Consider the following 21,723-nt stretch of genomic DNA (forward strand, 5'->3'; position numbering starts at 1 on the left):
TGCATATTACACAAGCACTGTGCTGTAATTTCAGTTTACGTGTCTCTGCGGCAGTCTCATAATCATCTTTTTATCTTCCCTGCCAAGTATGGAGCCTGTCACATAGTAGGCCTCATGAATTGCTCATTGAAAGAATCAACCTTAGAAGCAGACCACAGGGCCTCGCGAGCCCCTGGAAGAAAACAGCAAATTAAACACCTATAAGGCATCTATATCAGGAAGCAGAGAGACTATGTGGTTTGGCCATGGGCAGGAAGGACAACCTGTGAGCTGACGATGAGAGAAAAGTTGTGTCGCCAACCTTGCTTCTTAGCTTACAGAGCCAATGGGCGTGCACGATGAGGGAAGCCGAGCCGAAACCAGAAAAAACTACACTTCCCGTCATGCCTCAGGGCACCCCTTCGGGTTTCCTCTCTGCGTCACGGCATCTTCCCCACGGAAGTGAAGAGAGCACTTCCGGGTTCGGCAATTAACTTGGAGCCGGGTGCGTTGGATCGGTCCTGTAGGGCCTTGTTCCGAAGCTCCGCCTTCGATTCGTTCTTTCTAGAAACCCAGCTTTTGAGCTTGGCTGTGCGGGACAGGTATTTCCCGGACACTGCGGGAGCCCTGCGGGACTGTCCGCTGCACCGAAGCGGCGAGCTTTGGCACGGGGCAGGGAAGCCGGTTCCCAGAGTCGTAGCCCAGGCGCTGACCTTCCTTCTTTCTTTACTCTTGCCGATTGCAGCGTCCCAGGCGCGCGTGTGAGCCCCGCATGGCGGATACAGCTCCGAATGGCCCCCAAGGGGGCGCGGTGGTAAGTGAGCAGGCAGGGTCGTCTGGTTTGACTTGCTAGCGTCAGAAAGGAGCAGGAAGTGTTGGAAGTCGGGTTCGCGGCGTTCCAGAGGCTCATTGCTTTCAGGTTGGGATTAGAGCTTGGGGTGAGGGTGGTGAGAGGCTGATTGAGAGCGAAGATGTTAGAGGGAGCTATAAGTTTCTTTCGGAAGCGACAACAGGCCGGCCTTGAACAGTGGCCCACACCTGTATGCGCACCTGTACGCCGTGGAAATTCGGCCTTCTTGTCCCTTCCCACCCCTCGGTCTCTGTCCTAGGTCCCAAGGTTGAAGATGCCGCCTGAGGTATCAACATAAATGCTTCATTCTGTGCTGGCAGAGAACCGTTCTGCCCGTTTTATGCCTTTAGATAGAAATTACATAAAGGGGGGAGAGCGATCTCCCCCCCCATTTGTTTTCTTTTACGAAGAAAAATATCGTTAACGCTTTGTAAATGTTATTTTTAAAATGCAGATCTGCTGCCTACTATATGTTTGTACCAGAAGCATAATTGCCCTCTAATGTTAAACACTGTACGTGAATTGAGCGAGTCACTTTTTTCTTTTTAAACATTTCTAACCTCTCTTTATATGCACACTTTTTCTTTTTACTTTGCCGAACCATTTGCTGAACCATGTATATACATCATGATGATTAACCCATGAGACTTTAATATTCTACGTGATCACAATGCAGTTTATCGCAGCATTTTTTGCAGTTAATTTTGGGAAATTCCTAACTTTGATACATGTTATTACCTAATATACAGTTCATATTCAAACTTTCAAAGTTGTCTTTTAAAGCTGCTTCCTCCTTATCGACACTGGATGGAAAAAGTGTGCATTACATTTACTGGCCTTTGGTCCCTTTTAGTCTGGAACAGTTCCCTTGCCCTCCTGCCATTTTTTGTCTTTTAAGAGTCCAGACCTGTTGTTTTGAAGAATGTTCCTCAAATTGGAGTTGTCTGATTCCCCCCCCTCCCCCAACCACCATGACTAGATTCAGGTTAAGTATTTTGGTAATAATATTACATAAGTGATATTCCATTCTTAGTGAACTGTGTATGTATATTATATATTTATCAGGAAGCATTTTATGTTGATGTTCATTGGAGATGTTAAGTTTGATCATTTGGTTAAGGTGGTGTCCACTAGACTTTCTATTGTAAAGGTAACATTTTTCCTTTTGTAAATAAAAGATATTCTATGGTAAGACAGAGATTGTGTGAATAATTTTTCACCTTAATCGATTTTTTTCACCCAAAGATCCTTTGATATTTTTTGCTTGAATTATTTATAACATGGTCATTCAGTTCACTCTTAAAATATAAACCAGTATCCTTTTTTAAAACCTTTCTTAATTGTGTAGTAAAATACACACGCATAAAAGTATACAAGATGAAATGCAAAGCTCAATTATTTATCACAAAATGAACACCCTAAACAAATAGGTTTGGGTTTGGTTTTTGTTTTTTTTGGGGCTGTGCCGGTGGCATGCAGAAGTTCCCAGGCCAGGGAGTGAACCCACACCACAGCAGTAACAACTCCGACCCTTAACTGCTAGGCCACCAGGGAACTCCAACAACAGGTTTGAAAGAAAATGTTCTAAAATTAAATTTCAGACTATCATGTAGAATCTGAATGTTTGTAAAGAAACTGAGTGCTGTAAGCTGGGTTAATCTTCCCCCTTGACTACTGGTGACTATTTAAATTTAGAGGAGTCACAGCTTAGTAGGTTTGGATAGAATAAACCAGAGGAGGCATTTATCTGAAATTGCTTGCACACTGTTAGAAAGCATGCAATAAAAAAAATCCTTGAATTTTAAAATATACTTGTATTTTTTTTCCCAGAAGTTTATGTCTTGTTTCAGCAGATAATTAGATTGAGTAGTGTTTTAGATTCCACTTTAAGCCCTATTAGTGAGTTTTGAAATTTATACTGGAAATAGTATTTCTAAAACATTAAATAGAATACAAAATACCAAAATACACCACACATAGTAGACATAAGTATTGTTTAGTGAAATTTTTGTTTAGTTCATATACTCACATGTCTGTATTGAGCCTTAATGCAAAAATCATTTAGAGTCTGTCAAAAAATATCAGAGTTGGCGTTCCCTGGTGGCTTAGTGGGTTAAAGATCCAGCATTGTCACTGCTGTAGCATAGGCTCCATTGCTGGCCCAGAAACTTCCACCTACCCTGAGCGTGGCCAAAAAAAATAATGTAAAGGCCACTTTAGAATTTGAATATAAAATACACTTTGAGAGAACAGATTCTAAGGTATTGCATTAGTGGCAATGAACACATCCGCTGGCAAAATGCTGCAAAAGAAAAGATAGAGGAAAAAACGGAAAAGAAAGTGATATGTGGAAGTTTAATCCAGAGCCACAGAAACCAGGGTAAGACTTGTCAAGGAGATTCAAGAGGATAAAGAAAGTCATAAAATCAGAGGCAGGTGCCACTAATGATGGCCATGTTTTGGGCCCCTGTGGTGTGTCAGGCCCTTGTGTATATGGTGGCACATCTTTCCATGGGCTAATGAGTTCGGTAGTGAATAACTGTTCTCTTTCGTAAGGTTGGTTTCATCCAAACTGGCTTTATGCGATGCCTTTTTCACAGATCTGAGACTCTCCTATTTGAATTTGAGATTTTTCTAAGAATAGACATTCTGGTTCTCTTGAGAGCAGTTAGTTCTTATTTAATGTTCTTTTAAAGTAGATGAAGCCAGGATTACAAGCATTGAAGGAATACAGACAGTTGTAGTTAGATTTCTGTTCAGGTTTTTCTTGCCTAAGTCATCTTTTTATTAATTTTTTTGGCCATGCCCACTGCATGTGGAATTCCTGGGGGCCAGGGGTCGAACCTGAGCCACAGCAGTAACCCAAGCTGCTGCAGGGACAATGCTGAATCCTTAACCTGCTGTGCTACTGGAGGACTCCATACTTTTATTTTTTTAAATGTCAGCTGGAATTTTTCTATTTATGTACTTCCTGTGCTTCCCGTGTATGTTTGGCCTTGTTAGTGAGCGTATACATGAAACAATTGTCCTAAGGATTTTTTTTCACTTAATGATCTTAAGAAAACAGTTGCTACAAGGGCATTAAGACATTTTGAATAGGAATAAAACTACATAATATCCTTGAAAACATAATTTGCATGCTTAGTTTCCTACAGTATTTTTCTTTTTAATTTTAGCAATTCATGATGGCCAACAAACTGGACACAGCAATGTGGCTTTCTCGCTTGTTCACAGTTTACTGCTCTGCTTTGTTTGTTCTGCCTCTTCTTGGGTATGTATTATACCTTGTTTCTGCCTTTGATTTGTATATATATAGTGATACTTCTAAAAAGGTGTAATAGGGTCAGGTAATTTTTTTTCCTCTTGTCAAGTAATAGATTTAGGTGTTGTGCAATTATGATGCAATTCACCTAGGAGGAAGAGACAATGGTAGCTGTTTATGTCTCATGATAACCTCTCCCCTGGTAATTTGCAGGTTGCATGAAGCGGCAAGCTTTTACCAACGTGCTTTGCTGGCAAATGCTCTGACTAGTGCTCTGAGGCTGCACCAGAGATTACCACACTTCCAGTTAAGCAGAGCATTCCTGGCCCAGGCTTTGTTAGAGGACAGCTGCCACTACCTGTTGTATTCACTCATCTTTGTCAATTCCTACCCAGTTACAAGTATCCTTTTATAATTTTTTGGCAGTGAGATTGTCCAGTGAGTGTATAAGGAGATCTCTTCTGATTATTTTTTGCTATAGGAATGATTTCACAATGAGGGTGTTCCATGAAGCCTGGGTTGTTTGATTTGTTGGCACTTCATTTGAAAGAAGATACATTTAGTATAAGAATTTCTGACTCTAAAATGTGAAGTCCAGTTCTCTTGTGGCACAGTGAGTTAAGGATCCAACATTGTCACTGCAGTGGTTTGGGTTGCTGCGGTGGCTCAGGTTCAGTCCCTGGTCTAGGAACTTCTGTGTGCCATGGACACGGCCAAAAATTAAATAAATAAATAAAATGTAGGAGTTCCTGTCATGGCTCAGAGATAATGAATCTGACTAGTATCCATGAGGATGCAGGTTTGATCCCTGGCCTTGATTAGTGGGTTAAGGATCCAGTGTTGCCATGAGCTGTGGTGTAGGTCGCAGATGCGCCTCAGATCCTAGGTTGCTATGGCTGTGGTGTAGGCTGACAGCTCCAGCTCCTATTCAGCTCCTAGCCTGGGACTTCCTTATGCTGCAGGTGGGGGCCTAAAAAGACCAAAAAAAAAAAAAGACAAAATAAATAAGATGTAAAATCTAAATTTTGAAGAGCTGATTTGGGAATTTTAATTTCGTGTCTTTGTTCTTGCCTTTTGTAAGTTTCTCCATTAGTAATGGATATTTTAAAAATTCAGATTCACAGCACCAGCCTGTGGAGGACTTGCTTTAATATCTAAATTTCTTCCATTTAATTCACATCTTTGGGAAAATGTCCTTATGTCTTGCTTTAAAAAAAGAAAAATCCTCAGCTCTTTTAACTCCCAGTAAGTCAGAAACAAATGGAAATTCATCAAGAAATACTTATTTAAGCTGAGAATGAGATAATTAATCAGCCAATAAAATAAAAAGAAATGAGTATTTGCTATGGATAGAGTAGAAAATAAGGATACATGGATACTCTTTGGAGCTAGTAAGAAATAATTCATTTAGAATTGGTGTGTTTATGTATTTCAAAAATCTGTTGTGGGCTAATAGGTATTCTTAAAAAGGAGAGGAACGGATTCTACAGTTTAGTATGTTTGGGAAGCAATAGGTTAAACGTTGTTAAGTAGATTTCTTTACCGTGGAACCTTTGATAGGGTAGTGTGTACTGTGCATTGTGAGACTGAGTTACCAGTGTTTCCTAAAGTTAATCATTTTAATCGGTTCCCCACTCCCCCTCCCCAATGAATCATCCTTCAGGAAAGTATTTTATACTTCAGAAGTGTTGCTCTTAAGTGTGCTTAAATATTTGTGATACAACTATACATAATGAAAAGCACAATAAACTATGTTTCTAACACTGAATACTACCTATTTAGGTAGTGTTTTTTATGTTCATGAGGTACCAAATTTTAAATAAAATTTTTCTTAGTCTTAAGGAAAAGAGAATAGGAGGAAAGTGAAAATTTGGGGGGGCTCCTGTTTTACCAGTATATACAAAGTTTTACATATTTAATCCTTGCAACACAAGAAAATTATAGTGAGCATTATAGTATTGATAAGAATACTTAGGCTCAAAGAGTTTACAATAACTTGCCTGATAACCATGTTGGCAAGTGAGTGGTAATGCTGACAAGGTCTATCTGACTTAAAGGGTCTACCTTAGCAATAGTTAATGGGTGGTTAACACTTGTGGGGGGGGGGTTTGTTTTTGTTTTTTTTTTGGTCTTTTTGCCTTTTTTCTAGGGCCGCCCCCATGGCATGTGGAGATTCCTAGGCTAAGGGTCTAATCAGAGCTACAGCTGCTGGCCTCCGCCACAGCCACGCCAGATCCGAGCCAAGTCTGCGACTTACACCATAGCTCACGGCAACACCGGATCCTTAACCCACTGAGCAAGGCCAGGGATCGAACCCGCAACCTCATGGGTCCTAGTCAGATTCGTTAACCACTGAGCCACGACGGGAACTCCTTAAGTGTAGTTTTAAAATATTTCTGTCTGAACCTGGACAAAGTTGGTAGTTCCATATATATATATTTATATATATTTATGGATATTCTTTTTATTAAAGTGAGTTGTTAAACAATGTTGTGCCAGTTTCTCCTGTACAGCAAAGTGACCCAGCCATACATATATATATACATTCCTTTTCTCATATTATTTTCCATCAGGGTCTATCCTAAGAGATTGGATATAGTTTCCTGTGCTGTACAGTAGAACCTCATTGTCTGTCCATTCTAAATTAATAGTTTGCATCTACTGACCCCAGTGGATGTTCTGCTTAAATTCTTTGCTTTACCAAGAAAATATAGTGGTTTGGAATACAAGAAAAAGTTTTTCATGTTTCAGTGTGTTCATGGGTCTGTCTGTAATGTTGCATCATAATTTGTATTTGTTACTTTTTAAGGTAAAACTCTCTAGATAATTATTGTACTAAAACTGTAAATGATAATCGCATTTGTTTGGCACGTCACTGGATTGACCTGCTTTTGTCAGCCACATTCATTGAGGTACTTTACAATTACTAATATTAAAATTCTTGCTTTTCTGAGATGTAATGGGAAATTATAGGTTCTTGTTTCTGCCCTTAGTAGCTTAAAATTTCTTTGAAGAGAAAAATAGAAATGATAGAAACTGTGTTTTCTAGATTGTTGATATAGAGCTGTCGAGAACATCAGTATTGCCTTCTGGGACAGTTTTATTGAGTGGATCCTGAGACAGTGCTCGATGACTCATGACAGTGATGGCAACATCTCTGCCTTTTCTATCCAGTTATTTGCTAGCCCATCTCTAGGGAATGTTGAAGATTAAAGATTTCATGTTCTTTAAGTTCTTATAAGGAGGAGAGGGGGGAGTAAGCAGTGGGAATAACAAACTATTAATTGGCAAGAGATAGGGATCTGATTCCTACAGTTGTTGGGTATTATGTTAATAAAAATGAGCCCAAAGTCATTTTCACATCTTTGTTCTTAGAAAGGTGATACATTGTCTTTGTTCTCTTGTAGACTTTTTTTTTTTTGTATTTTTAGGGCCGCACCCATGTTATATGGAGGTTCCCAGGCTAGGGGACTAATTGGAGCTGCAGCTGCCGTCCTGCACCACAGTCACAGCCACGCCAGATCCGAGCCTCATCGGTGATCTACACCACAGCTCACGGCAACGCTGGATCCTTAACCCACTGAGCGAGGCCAGGGATCACACCTGCGTCTTTATGGATTCTAGTCAGATTCGTTTCTGCTGAGCCATGATGGGATATCTCCTCTTGTAGACTTTTGCCCCCTTAAATTTTCTAAATAGTTTAAAAGTAGTACGTTAAGATTTTTTAATCTCTTATGGAGGATTTGTGAACCGTAGAATGTTAGAGATTGAATACTCATTTGAAATCCCTAGCTTTGCTGGCTGCAAATTCATATGACGGAAGATGGAACTTGGCCTAGGGAAATGAGGTTGGTGTCAGAGCCAAGAGTGAGATTCAGGTATCTTTGACTCTGAATTCAGGATTCTGTTTTTATTACCTGACATTGCTTCTCTATTGAATGAGGCTTCAAGTTAGGATACATACTAAAGTTTAAATGGAATTATTTAAGAAGCATCAGAGTTTTACATTGGCTTTCGAGAGGAGAGGGTTGTAGCTTTTATCAGTTTCAGTAGTATCTGTGATTCATTAAGAGGTGTAAAACTTTATTTTTTGCTTTTTAGGGTCACACCCTCAGCATATGGAGGTTCCCAGGCTAGGGGGCAAATCAAAGCTATAGCCACTGACCAAACCACAGCTACAGCAACGCAGGATCCAAGCCATGTCTGTGACCTACTCCACAGTTCACAGCAACACCAGATTTTTAACCTACTAATCGAGGCCAGGGTTATTAGTCGGATTTGTTTCCCCTGCGCCACAACGGGAACTCCAAGAAGTGTAAAACCTTATATGTATACGATCTCTCCTCAAGAAATTGGCATTTTACTTAGTTTTTATGAGTGGCAGGGAAGAATTGATCAGGCTATTAATTTGGAAAACTTTTATATTAGAGAATTACTTTCTTATAATACTTGGCTTTAGGTCAGTGTTTTATTTGCCAATTGGAAATTAGGAACGTTTGGGTCCTAAATGATGAGATACGGTTACAATGAATTTGATATTCAGATTGTGTTGTAGTGGTCACCGTTTTCATCACACCAAGCTTCCAGTTGGTGTAGGAAAATATAATGGTTTATTTCTTAGAAATTGCTACTATTTTTAGGACAAGTATTTTTGCTATGCATGATTAAGTCTATACAACTGGGTTTTTTGTTGTTATCAACCTAGCAGAATTTGCGGTAAGTAATCTTTTGAGCAGTTTCCATTTTCAGAAAGCTGAATGGAAATTGCATGTTTTTTTCATGACATAAAGCCAAACAATGAAACTTAAATATAAGGATTCTTTGCTTATGTCTATAATTGAATTGGTAAGACTTTCATTTGTCTGTATGGAAAACCAAATATACAGTCTTTTTTTTTTTTTTTTTTTGGCAAACTGAGAGCATGTGAACTGTAAAAGCTTGATAGGAACAGTATCAAAATAATTGGGTCATTGGCGTTCCCATTGTGACTCAGCATGTTATGAACCTTACTAGTTTGCATGAGGATTCAGGTTCTATCCCTGGCCTCACTCAGTGGGTTAAGGGCCTGGCTTTGATGTGAGCTGTGTTGTAGGTCAAAGACATGGTCCGGATCCCCTGTTGCTGTGGCTGTGGTGTAGGCCAGCAGCTGCAGCTCCGATTCAATCCCTAGCTTGGGAACTTCCATATGCTGCAGGTGCAACCCTAAAAAGCAAAAAAAAAAAAAAGAAAAAGAAAATCGGCTCCTCTCCTTGTAAGGAAGAAATAAAAGATCTTTAGTTGAGGAAAATTAGGAAACTACTCTTTAAATCATTATCCTTTACTAAGCAGTTGAGTTGATGAAAGCAGTACAAAAGACTGTCTTGGTATTTGAAGGCTAAGTCATTTTGTCCAGGTTGGCTATTGTGGGATTAAAAGCTGTATTACTTAACACTTTGGGATGGTCTAGATTTCAGTTTAATTAGGCACATATTTACAATATTTTATCTAGTAGAAATAGATGTAAAAATACTTTTTTGGGGAGTTCCTGTTGTGGTGCAGTGGTCAACGAATTCAACTAGGAACCATAAGGTTTCGGGTTGGGATCCCTGGCCTTGCTCAGTGGGTTAAGGATCCGGTGTTGCTGTGAGCTGTGGTGTAGGTTGCAGATGTGGCTCAAATTCCACATTGCTGTGGATGTGGTGTAGGCTGGCGGCTACAGCTCTGATTGGACCCCTAGCTTGGGAACCTCCACATGCCACAGGTGCGGCCCTGGAAGAAGACCCCAAAAAAAGAGAAAAACAAAAAATTTTTTTTTACTATTCATAAAAAGAACTGTGAACTTCAAAAAATGAAAGTTGACTTTGTTCTTCACAGATTTAAAAAAAAAAATTTATGAAGTCTACCAGTAAAAAGCCATCACTGAACTCATTTTAGTACATCTCAAATCTGTGTATTTGAACATAACCCACAGCCTGTTTTGCAAAGTGCTTGATGAGTTTTAAATGTTTTCCTTAATTGTTTTCTTCAGTGAGTATTTTCCCAGTTTTGTTATTTTCTTTGCTTCATGCTGCCACATACACGAAGAAGGTCCTTGATGTAAGTAAAATGGTGCTTGTTTTCATTTTTGACTCCTGAATTTACAGGTAGTTAACACAAATTTGAGTTTTAAGACATTGGGCATTTGTCACAAAAAGTTCCTGTATTTCTTACAAACTTGTTCTAAATTAGTGATTTGAAAGTTTGGGAATTTTTTTATTGTTTTAGGTTTTAGTAAAATAAAAATCGTGCATTTTGTAGATAAGTGATTGAATTACAAATTACTCCCAGTTCCTGGAGGAATTTCTGAAGTTTGAAATAGATCTCCTGGAGTTCCTGTCATGGCGCAGTGGTTAACGAATCCGACTAGGAGCCATGAGGTTGCGGGTTTGGTCCCTGCCCTTGCTCAGTGGGTTAACAATCCGGCGTTGCCGTGAGCTGCGGTGTAGGTTGCAGACGCGGCTCGGATCCCACGTTGCTGTGGCTCTGGCGTAGGCCGGTGGCTACAGCTCCGATTCGACCCCTAGCCTGGGAACCTCCATATGCCGCAGGAGCGGCCCAAGAAATAGCAAAAAAAAAAAAAAAAAGAAAAAAAAGAAAGAAATAGATATCTCTATTTAAGAAAAACAAAAACAAAAAACTACTTTCTGTGAAATAATTTAGTCTTTCTTAAGAAAATTAGAACACCTGTGAATGAGGACTTTTTTTAAAGTTGTTTCTCTTGAACTCTTCAAATTCAGAGAATACAGTAAAGCAGGAAAATATATTAACTTTTGTTCCTAAATAGTTTGTAAATTTTTGTAAATTTTTATATCATCATTTTCAAATAATTGTCTATGGGCTGTATTATGTATTGGATATGCTGTTTTTTCTAAAAAAAGTAATTGAGTGATCAAAGTGTTTTGTTACTTCTAATGTTTGTTTTCTTATGTTTTAGGCTAAGGGTTCAAATAGTTTACCTCTGCTGAGATCTGTCTTGGATAAATTAAGTGCTAATCAACAGAATATTCTGAAATTCATTGCTTGTAATGAAATATTCTTGATGCCTGCTACAGTTTTTATGCTTTTTAGGTAAGAATAAATAGATTTGTTTTAGGAGGCTTGATGTCTTAGTGAACATAATAAGTATTTTATCCTGCTTTCATGTGTTGTAGTAGCTCCTGTTATGCAGGGCTGGGTGGATCTTAGCAATCATCTTTCCCCATGATAATAGGTAGAAAACCTAAGATGTTATAGTAAACCTTGGAATTTGTCTTATCATTTTGAAAATTAATTTCAGAAAAAACTATTTTTGGAAGAATCTTGGGAAGGCTAATTTAGTCCATTCTAACATTACTGAGATGATTTTTCCCATCCTAAAGAAAAATCTGAAAAGTTAAGCTCTGGTATTAACAGGTGCTCCATGCTTTTGTATCTTAATTATGGAAGGAATGCATGAATAAAGAAACTTTCCTTTTAAAAGTTGGAACATTAGAATAATATTGATATATCTATGTATATTTTTGCATTTAAGTTTTAGAACTGCAGTTGTGCCCAGGAAGTTCCCATCGTGGCTCAGTGGTTAACGAATCTGACTAGCATCCATGAGGACACAGGTTTGATCCCTGGCCTTGCTCAGTGGGTTAAGAATCCAGCGTTGCAGTGAGCTGCGGTATATGTCGCAGACATGGCTCAGATCTGAGGTGCTGTGGCTGTGGTGTAGGCCAGCAGCTATAGCTTCTATTTGACCCCTAACCTGGGAACCTCCATATACCCCAGGTGCGGCCCTAAAAAGCAAAAACAGAACAAAACAAAAGCTGTAATTGTGCCCAAATTACTGCTTTTTCAATTTTTGGTTTCTCAAGTAATAAGACATTACAGATAAAAGCTGAAATACTGTTTGACTATGAATCCTAGTTGCAGTTCTGTCCTCTCCTTCCCAGAGGTAAAGAGTTTGATATGTGTATATGTATGTAGCTCTTTTAAAATACTTACACAGAAAAATAAAATACACAGATAGGTAGAAAATATATATTATTATTTTTAGGTATGAGGCTTTGTTTCGTTTTTATTTTACATCAGAAGCATCATGATGCTTCAGTTGTTTGCATCCTGCTTTTTTCACTCACACAATTTGTGTTTGTGACTTATATTAACATTCGCAGTTCTGATTTGTTTCATTTAATGGCTGTATAGTGTTCTATCATATTAGTATGCTATATTTTATTGCCCATTCCCCCACCGATGCCCATTTGTTTCCAGATTTTTACTTTTCCAGATGTTGATGCACTAAACTTTTTTTTTTAACCTGTCTGCTTCTACTTCTGTGTGAGTCTGTACTTTTGCTGAGTCTGAGCTAGGTGCATTTTATTTTTTTATTTTTTTAATTTTATTTTTGTCTTTTTGCCATTTCTTAGGCCGCTTCCGTGGCATATGAAGATTCCCAGGCTAGGGGTCGAATCAGAGCTGTAGCTGCCGGCCTACGCCAGAGCCACGGCAAAGCAGGATCCGAGCCACGTCTGCAACCTACACCATAGCTCATGGCAATGCCGGATCCTTAACCCACTGAGCAAGGCCACAGATCGAACCCGCAACCTCATGGTTCCTAGTCAGATTCGTTAACCACTGAGCCACGATGGGAACTCCGAGGTGCACTTTATATTTAATAGACTGAACTATCTTGTCCTGATTTCCATAATCTCATTACCTTTTTCCATCATCTCATTGATTTGTAATGAATTCATTTTGGTCTATGAAATATTTTAATGTTCTTTGTCTTGGTTAACTGGTGAGGTTTTATATACTTGACAGTTGTTACTCCTTTCTTTAGCAGTCTTTCTTTAAGCTACTGATAGAGTTTTCTAGATTTTTCTTTTAAATGCATCTATACCATTCTTATAATATTTTCCTCTTAAAAGTCCAGGATCACATATTTAAAGTTGTAGGGTTCCAAAGTAGATAATATAATCTAAATAAGGTCCTGGAATGACACAGTGGGAAAGACTTCTTACTGGATGTTAGGGAGCTGGATTCTGGTTGATTTGACCATTAACTTTACCTTCTGAGCCTTGATTTTTCCACATTTAAAAAACTGCTAATAGTTGAAATAAGTAATTGTCAGAAATCCATCCAGGTGTAACATTCTGTGAATGTTGAATATAGGATTTGATGCAGCTGTATTTGGGAAATGGTGGATATAACATTTAATTAAAAGTTTGTAATCGTGTTAATTATGAAAGTAATATACAATTTAGGGATAAAAGGCCAAAAAATTTTTACCTAACAAACAAACCAGGAGTTTCCACTGTGGCTCAGTGGGTTAACGATCTGGTTTGTCTCTGTGGAGTGCAGGTTCAGTCTCTGGCTTTGTGCAGTGGGTTAAATAAGGATCTAGCATTGCTACAGCTGTGGCATAGGTTGCAGCTCTGGCTCAGATTCAAGCCCTGGTCCAGGAACTTCCATATGCTGCAGAGGTGGGCAAAAGAGAGAAAGAGAGAGAAAAAGAGAATCACATTTAGCACCTTAATGTATTTATTCTGCCAAAAGGTAGGATTTTTAGGGATGGGGTTATTTGGGCTTCTTTTGGTTTTTTTTTGTTGTTGTTTTGGAGGGTATTTTGACTGTACCTGCAGCATGCGGGAGTTCCTGGGACAGGGATCACAACCTCACCATTCCTGTAACTAGAGCCACAGCAGTGACAATGCCAGGTCCTTAACTCACTGAGCCACAAGGGAACTCCCTCCCAAAAAAGTTTTAAAATACAGGGTTTTTTTGTTTGTTTTTTTTGTTTTTGTCTTTTTAGGGCCACACTTGCCACACATGGAAGTTCCCATGCTAGGGGTCCAGTTGGAGCTGTAGCCACTGGCCTATGCCATAGCAATACCAGATATGAGCTACATTTATGGCCTACAACAACTCAGATGGCTCATGGCAACACCAGATCCTTAACCCACTGAACAAGGCCAGGGATCGAACCTGCATCCTTGTGGGTACTAGTCAGATTCATTTCCACATTCTCCAATTAAATTGCCTTTTAAGTTTTGTGAGCATGCATATGAATTGATAATGTATTTATTACTCTTGTATTTGTTTGTTTCAGTGGTCAAGGAAGTTTGCTTCAGCCTTTTATATACTATAGATTCCTTACTCTTCGGTATTCCTCTCGAAGAAATCCATATTGTCGGTAAGCTGGTGATGTTTAAATCTGTATTATTTATTAAGGGTACTGTGATAAAGAGTATTTAACTTTTAAAAGTTGTTTAACTTTTATGTTAGAATCTTTAGAAGCAAGCAGTGTTTTTGTAAACTTAAGTGTTAGGCCTTAGAACTGTCTAGGATTGATGAAGAGGTGATTGTTTTTCTTTTCAGACAGTAAGACTGGAGTTTTCTTGATCCCCTCTAAAACAGCTAAAGCGTAAGAATTTGAAGATGTGCAGGATGTAAGTCCCACTCTGATGGAACTTTCCTAGTTTGAAGAAACAAAAACACATGTCAAATAATAAAAACGGAAGCAATAGCTCAGGATACAGTATTCACATGTCAGTCTATGATAAATTGTTATGTTTGTTCTGTTGTATCAGTACTGTAGTCAGTAAGAGAGGAGAGGTCATTGAGCCAGAAGATAGAAGAGCCCAGGAAAGTTTGAAAGAGATTTTAATTTGTTCTGCAAGGATTAAATTCTTTGAATAGACAGAATAGGGAAAAGTTAAGTAGGTAAACAGTAGGAGCACAAGTTCAGAGGCAAGAAGATTATAAGGCAGAGTTTAAGGGGGCTTGAGTTGACCTGTTTGACTTTCAGGGGGATTGTGAATGGAGAGTCGTTGGAGCAAAGGTTTAAACCAAAAGGTATACTGGAGCCATATCATAAAAATTATTGAGTTTCAGGGTATGAAGTTTTGGGACTTCCTTTTTTTTTTGGCCAGACCTGCAGCATGCAGAGTTCCTGAGCCAGGGATCTAAGCTATACCACAGCAGCAACATGAGCCACTGCAGTGACAACACCGGATCCTTAATATGCTGTGCCACAAGAGAACTCTGTAACTTACTTTTTAGATGTATAGAGGAGTTCCCGTTATGGCGCAGTGGAAATGAATCCGACTAGGAACCATGAGGTTGCGGGTTCGATCCCTGGCCTTGCTCAGTGGGTTGAGGATCTGGTGTTGCCATGGACTGTGGTGTAGGCCAGCAGCTATAGCTCCCATTCAGCCCCTAGCCTGGGAACCTCCATATGCTGCAGATGAGGCCCTTATAAGCAAAAAAAGAAAAAAAGTAGATGTATAGAAATGACAGTTTTGACATAATCATAATATTTCCTGGGAGCCTTGTGCAGAATTGTTTGGAGTGAAAAAACGAAGAAGCAGAGAAGTATTTTAGTAAATTACTATACTGTTCAGGAATGGGGCTTAAATTAATATACAATAAATTATACCTTCTGATCTCAAAAATTAAAGGAAAACGTAAATGAATAGCTATTTTTAATAGCTTCTTATGTTACTCAGATACTTATGTTAACATAGGTTTTGTTTTCACACTTTAAATAATTTCATGATGTAGTAGAATTTAGCCAGATGCCCAGTGAGTGTATTAGTGTGTTCTCTATTATATTTTTACAAACAAAGTAAAAATGAATTTGAATGCTGGCCTATCATTTGTCAGGTGTGTGACTTTAGGTGAGTTATGTAAATTTTAATTTCCTTACTGGCAGAGAGAAAAACCTGGAGATAAAATGAATTAGTGTTTTTTAAAGTGCTTAGATTGTTTGGGTTTTTTTTTGCTTTTTAGGGCCACACTTGAGGCATATGGAGGTTCCCAGGCTAGGGGTCAAATCAGAGCCACAGCTGCCAGCCTACATCACAGCCACAGCAACGCTGGACCCCCAACCCACTGAGCAAGGCTAGGGCTCGAACCCGAAACCTCATGGTTCCTAGTCAGATTTATTTCTGCTGCAACACGATGGGAACTCCTAAAGAGCTTAGATTCTATATGGTTCTTTTTTTTCTTTGTATGGCTGCACCTGGGGCATATGGAAGTTCCCAGACTATAGTTGAATTGGATTAGCAGATGCAGGTCTATACAACAGCCACAGCAGTGCTGCATCTGAGCTGCTTCTGTGGCCTATGCCACAAGCTTGTTGCAACACCAGATCCTTAACCCACTGAGTGAGGCCAGGGATGGAATCCGAATCCTCATGGACACTATGTTGGGTTCTTAACCCGCTGAGCCACAATGCGAACTCCTGAAGGGGGTTTTATATTTTTACAGTACTTCCTAAAATAGAGCTTACTTTCTTTAGGTACAGGTTTTTAATAAATCCCTAGTTAAAAGTAAACCTTTAATTTTACTTGATTGCATGAATTTTCCCCCTTTTTCTTCTAGTCCGTGCATTCATTTTAGACATCATATTCTCGTTCCCTACCCTGAGATCAACTTTTCATCAGTAGATTTGCTTTTTTCTTCTCTTTATCTTCTTCTTCTCTACTCGCATTTTTTCCACATGCCCTTAAATGATATCAGCACTTGCATTAAACAAGAAAGAATAGCAGTAGATCAAGATAACACATATGTATTAATAAACATTTCACATTAGCACATGTTTAATCAAAACAGTGGAACGATAATGTTTTCAAGGTGCCCTCTGACTTTATTTATTAGACTCATTTTTTTCTGTAGACAGTGATTGTGTGTTACCATAACAAGTTTATGTGGGACTTAGAGCTGGGTGAATTAGAAGGCTGCATATGTCAACATGATGATGGAGGTGCTGTGAAGGCACAGAGAACAGAGGGAGACATGAGAACTCCCTGAGGAGGTGGTAATATAAGCGAAGTCTTCCTCAGTCTGAGTTCTGGCACACGAGCGCTTGAATGCACTTGGCGTGCCAGTAGTTACATGTCATTTGAGCTGAGGGAGTGTAAAGGGACGTGGTAAAGATTTCTGCCTAGACAGGTTGACGGGAACTAGATGATAAAAGGGCTTGGATTTTATGCCAAGATAGGAAGAGCATTTGAAGTTTGTCATGTGGAGGGGTTGAGAACATGATAAGATCTGATTTAGAAATACTGTTCCAGAAGATGGATTTCAGCTTCACTAAAAGGACCAGCTTGGAGACTCTTAGACTAGTCCAGAGTCTGAACTAATTCAGTGGTAAAATAAAAAGGATAAATTTGAGAGATACTTAGGAGGGTAGGAAATTAGGGCTTAGGAAAGAAGAATGAGATGAAGAAGACGTCTTCAGATTTCTGGTCTAGGAATTGTACAGAGTTGTGGGCAATGGGACTTGTCACAAAGATAGGAGATATACGAGGAAAGGCAAAGTTTTGGATAAATGTGCGTCTTTCCAAATTTCCTTCCTGTTTTTGTGTGTGAGTGTATTATGTCCTTTTTAAAAACAAATTATTGCCTTTAACCACAAGAATAACAACACAAGTGCTCCTGTGTTGCTCAGCAGGTTAAGATCCAGCATGTCACTTGGAGCAGCTTGGGTTGCTGCTGTGGCGTGGGTTCGATCCCTGTCCCAGGAATTTTGGCATGCCACAGGCACAGCAAAAACAAACAAACAAAAAACATGCAAAAAGGTAGAAGTTGCCATTGTGGTGCAGCAGTAATGAACCCAACTGGTGTCCATGAGGATATAGTTTGATCTCTGGTCTTTCTCAGAAGGTTGGGATCCAGCATTGCCATGAGCTGTGGTGTAAGTCACAGATGCGGCTCGGATCCCAAGTTGCTGTGGCTGTGGCTGTGGTGTTGGCCGGCAGCTGCAGCTCCGATTGGACTCCTAGGCTGGGAACTTATATATGCCACAGGTGCAGCCCTAAAAAATTTTTTTAAAAAAAGCAAAAACGGAGAAGTTGTGCCTTCATGTCAGATGAGTCAGCGCATTAAAATTGTGAACAGCCAAGCTTACCCTTGATGATTCTTTAAAGCACTTATACACTACAGTGTAATGTACATGATTCTCTGTCTACTAGCCAGTGTCTCCTGTATGTGTTACGTGTGTGTGATTACAGTATGCAGTAGAGTGTACTTTGTAGGCGACTAGCACAGTTAGGGAAAGTCACGGTCCACGACCTGTTTGGATGCAAACACGCAGCATAACATGGGTGTAACGGCAGAGAGTAGTAGTAGGAGATGACGCAGGAAATTCGACCAAGACTAGATTGTACAGGGCATTTGATGTTGGGGACATGGGGTTTAGTTTGAAGGCAAACAAGAGCCTTGATCAGTGGGATGATCTATTTGGAAGGTAACAGTTATTGAGCATCTAATGTGTTGTCTCATTTAAACTTCCCTATGATTCTAATAAGTACATATTCCCATTTTTTCAGATAAGAAAAGCTCTTAGAGGCAATATGGTCTTTTAAGGAAATAGGTGGGATTGTTCCTGTTACATAATTTTCACTCTCATGCTCTCTTTTTTAGAACTAGTTGAATTTGCTTAAGTTAAATGTGAAAATGATGTAACTCAACTGTAAAGATGATATAAATCATTTCTAATCTCAACCCTCTGAGAGAGCCATTTATTAAATGCTTTTATTAAGTGAACTTTTTCTCTGAAAAAGGACACAGGTGCTGATTTTGAGACTTCTTATTTTGTGTGTTCCCTACAGTGTACCCTGGTTATTTCTTCTACTTCACAGTCTTTAATGGCTGTGGGAAAGTCCTTCACCAGTGTTCGCTCTTGCATTATGGTACTTTTTCATTGGGTTTCTGAAAGACAATTATTTTATTTTGCAGGACCTTGTTTAATGAACTGAGGATTGTTGTCGAACATCTAATAATGAAACCTGCTTGCCCACTGTTTGTGAGAAGACTTTGTCTCCAGAGCATTGCCTTTATAAGCAGATTGGCACCAACAGTTGCATAGTTTAACAACCAGCTAAGTTAGATATAATATAAATAAGCATTATTAGCTGCTGGTACTTTTGCTAGGGGTGGTTAATTCCAGGTGTAAAACTGACCTCAATGCAATTTATATAATTAACATAAATGCATCTCAGTAGAAAAATAATCATTTTCCTGGCATGTTAAATCAAGCCTTTTAAACATTTTCTGAGAAACTTTTATTGTAATGTATTGTTAATAGCTAAGGAAGTCTGGATCTTGTGATAAATGTATCAAAAATTCTTTAGATGCTGCTGTGCCTTTATCATGAAGTTCTTTATTTCTCTAAAAATAGCTCTAAAATTTGTTGCAATCTAATTGGTAATCTGAATTTGTATCTGGCATGAGTTCATTAAGATAATATTAACATGTAAATTCAGTATATTTTGAGACAGTATTCTTTTGCCATTCAGTAATTTTGGTTGATGATTTTAACAGAAACATTTTGCACTGTATTTAATTTCAGATTGTTTTTAAAGTGACTTTGTGCCGCTTTGTGAGGACAGATTTATTTTGGATGTACCATTATAAGAGGAATTTTATGTGTGTCTTATGCTAATGACCTTCCAAATTTTTATTTTCATAATTACTTCTTTGGCTTTGAATTTTTTTTTTTAAAGCCCAACTGTAAGCTAGTTAGCTGATTGGGTATAAATTTTTGGGGTCACCTAAGTGTTTTATGTCAGAGAGAAGCAGTAGTCGGTAGTTTTCCTTTCAGAGACCCACTGAATAATATTTCTCAAGTAGGAAATCCTTCTCTTAGAAATGTGGACACATAGCTTTTAGTATTATTGTAGTTTACAGAATTAGGGCAGATTCTTGACTGCCGGTTTTCTCAGTTTCTTACTTAGGCTTGAATTTCCATAGACAATTGTAGCTGTTCACATGCCTTTTGAAAGGAATGTAACTGAAGATTGAGTGTATGACTAAACTTGGTGTCTGTTCTGAAATAATAATGAAGATTACACAATACCCATCAAATCCGATTTAAAAGACTAAATAGAAAGGTTTATAGGTAAGGTTATTGATTGGCAGTGGGGCTGGAAGAAGAGTTGTGGGAGAAATAGTGTGCATTTCAATTTTGTAATGCATAGATAAATTTGGGGAAATTGGATGTATTATGCAACTGTGATTTGAGTTGTATAATATGTTAAATCCATTCGTTGAGCTTCCATCAACTTTTATAAAATTCATTCTGATCTTTTACTGTTGCATGGTTGGAAATGTTTAAAATATTGCAAAATGTCAATATAGAGTCATGTAATGGTTTTTGTAACCAGTTTTCTTCTGTCTGCATGTAACTTGGATTTTTCAAATACACTCAGTGACTTATCAGTAACATCAGTTTTCTTTTTATTCAACTTTTCAGTCTATGGAAATGTGATACCTACTCAATAGCTCAACTATAACCAGCTATTTTTGTAATTTTGTAATATTTATCTACTAAGTTAGAGAAGTAGCCTCATAATATACAGTCGATTATGTGTGTGTAGTGTGTGTATGTGTGTGTGGCCAGTCTTATCACTATATATGTAATTTGATGGTTTTAAAAACTAACTTTTCTAGAGCAATAAAGTAACTGTAACGTTAAGTAAACAATATATTATTGATTTCTAACGATGTTTCTAAAAATTTGAATTATATCAAGAAATTTTGGCAGCTGAAGGCATATTTATTTTTAATTTACTAGAGTCTTTTTGTTTTCTATAATTTTTTAATCTTGAGATAATTTTAGATTTGTAGAAGAGTTGTAAAAAAATAGTAAAGTGTCCCTGTATACCCTTTACTCAGCTTCCCTTTATGTTAACATTTTCTGTAACTGTACAACTTTTACCAAAACTAAGAATTTAACCTTATAACAATACTATTAACTATTGGCTATTAAGGTAAAGAATTTATTCAGATTTCACCAGATTTTCCATTTATTTTCTTTTCGTGTGCTCTGTTCTTTACCTTGTTTCTTTTAATGATCTATATGCCTCTGTTTTTAGTTTTTCCTATTTTAAAAATTACTGTTGGTCAAAAAGATTTTCCTAAAGGAAATAATTTATCTTGGTTTTAAAAAACAATTTAACATTAAAACTACTATTACAACAATTTAAAACAGTTTGTGCTTCAAAAGTCAACCCCACATAATGGGGCTATATTTCTGATAGGTTCATGCTCTTTAAAGGAAGGCTTGATTTTTAAATAAAATACTCAAACTCATGAAAAAATAAATCTTACAATTTGAGCATTACTAGAGTTTAGTTTGCATGAAATTGTAGTTAGAAAATGTGCAGTATGAGTATGAACAACGAGCCAATTTAACATCTGAAATTACAGTGTAACTTGTATATCAGATTTTACATTAAGGAAATATAATAGCAGTATATAGAATGAATGTACTAGGAGAAATTATAGCTGCATAGCTGAATTTATTTTTACTTACAGATTTACAAAAAAGTGGTTTAACATCTAGAATATTTAATTCTTTAGGAAGTGGTATAGTGCCACTAGCACTTTTAGATATTAAACCTTCTTGGACAGGTGGAGGCCTCATATAAAACCTACTTTAGTCTAACACAGATTCTGTATTCTTTTGTACACTTGATTCTCATGAATTTTAACTCTATTTAACATTAATCCACAGAGAAATTTCTTAACAATTTGTATTTAAATTTTCTTGGAGTAAAAGTCACTATGGTTAGATGCTCCTGGAAGAAGTAAGCAAGAAAGAAAGCTAACTTATTATTAAATTTAGTTATTTAGGAACCTC

General features: G+C 38.0%; 1 protein-coding gene across 1 annotated transcript; it reads left to right on the forward strand.

Annotated features, from left to right (window-relative positions):
* Positions 1-453: 453 nt before the first annotated feature.
* TMEM33 (transmembrane protein 33) lies at positions 454-20,556 on the forward strand. The gene is made up of 8 exons (XM_047798892.1): positions 454-581; positions 725-793; positions 4,006-4,100; positions 4,305-4,492; positions 10,099-10,166; positions 11,044-11,177; positions 14,185-14,268; positions 18,819-20,556. Exons 2-8 carry the CDS (start codon positions 752-754, stop codon positions 18,946-18,948), a joined length of 741 nt encoding a protein of 246 aa, XP_047654848.1. The 5' UTR covers positions 454-581; positions 725-751; the 3' UTR covers positions 18,949-20,556.
* Positions 20,557-21,723: the final 1,167 nt, after the last annotated feature.

Source organism: Phacochoerus africanus, chromosome 10 (assembly GCF_016906955.1).
Source record: "Phacochoerus africanus isolate WHEZ1 chromosome 10, ROS_Pafr_v1, whole genome shotgun sequence".
In the NCBI taxonomy this organism is placed as follows: Eukaryota; Metazoa; Chordata; class Mammalia; order Artiodactyla; family Suidae; genus Phacochoerus; species Phacochoerus africanus.

Coding starts and splice junctions, on each gene's coding strand:
- TMEM33 (XM_047798892.1), top strand. CDS start 752: ATGGCGGATACAGCTCCGAATGGCCCCCAAGGGGGCGCGGTG. Junction 10,167..11,043: donor ACACGAAGAAGGTCCTTGAT/GTAAGTAAAATG, acceptor CTTATGTTTTAG/GCTAAGGGTTCAAATAGTTT. Junction 11,178..14,184: donor ACAGTTTTTATGCTTTTTAG/GTAAGAATAAAT, acceptor TGTTTGTTTCAG/TGGTCAAGGAAGTTTGCTTC.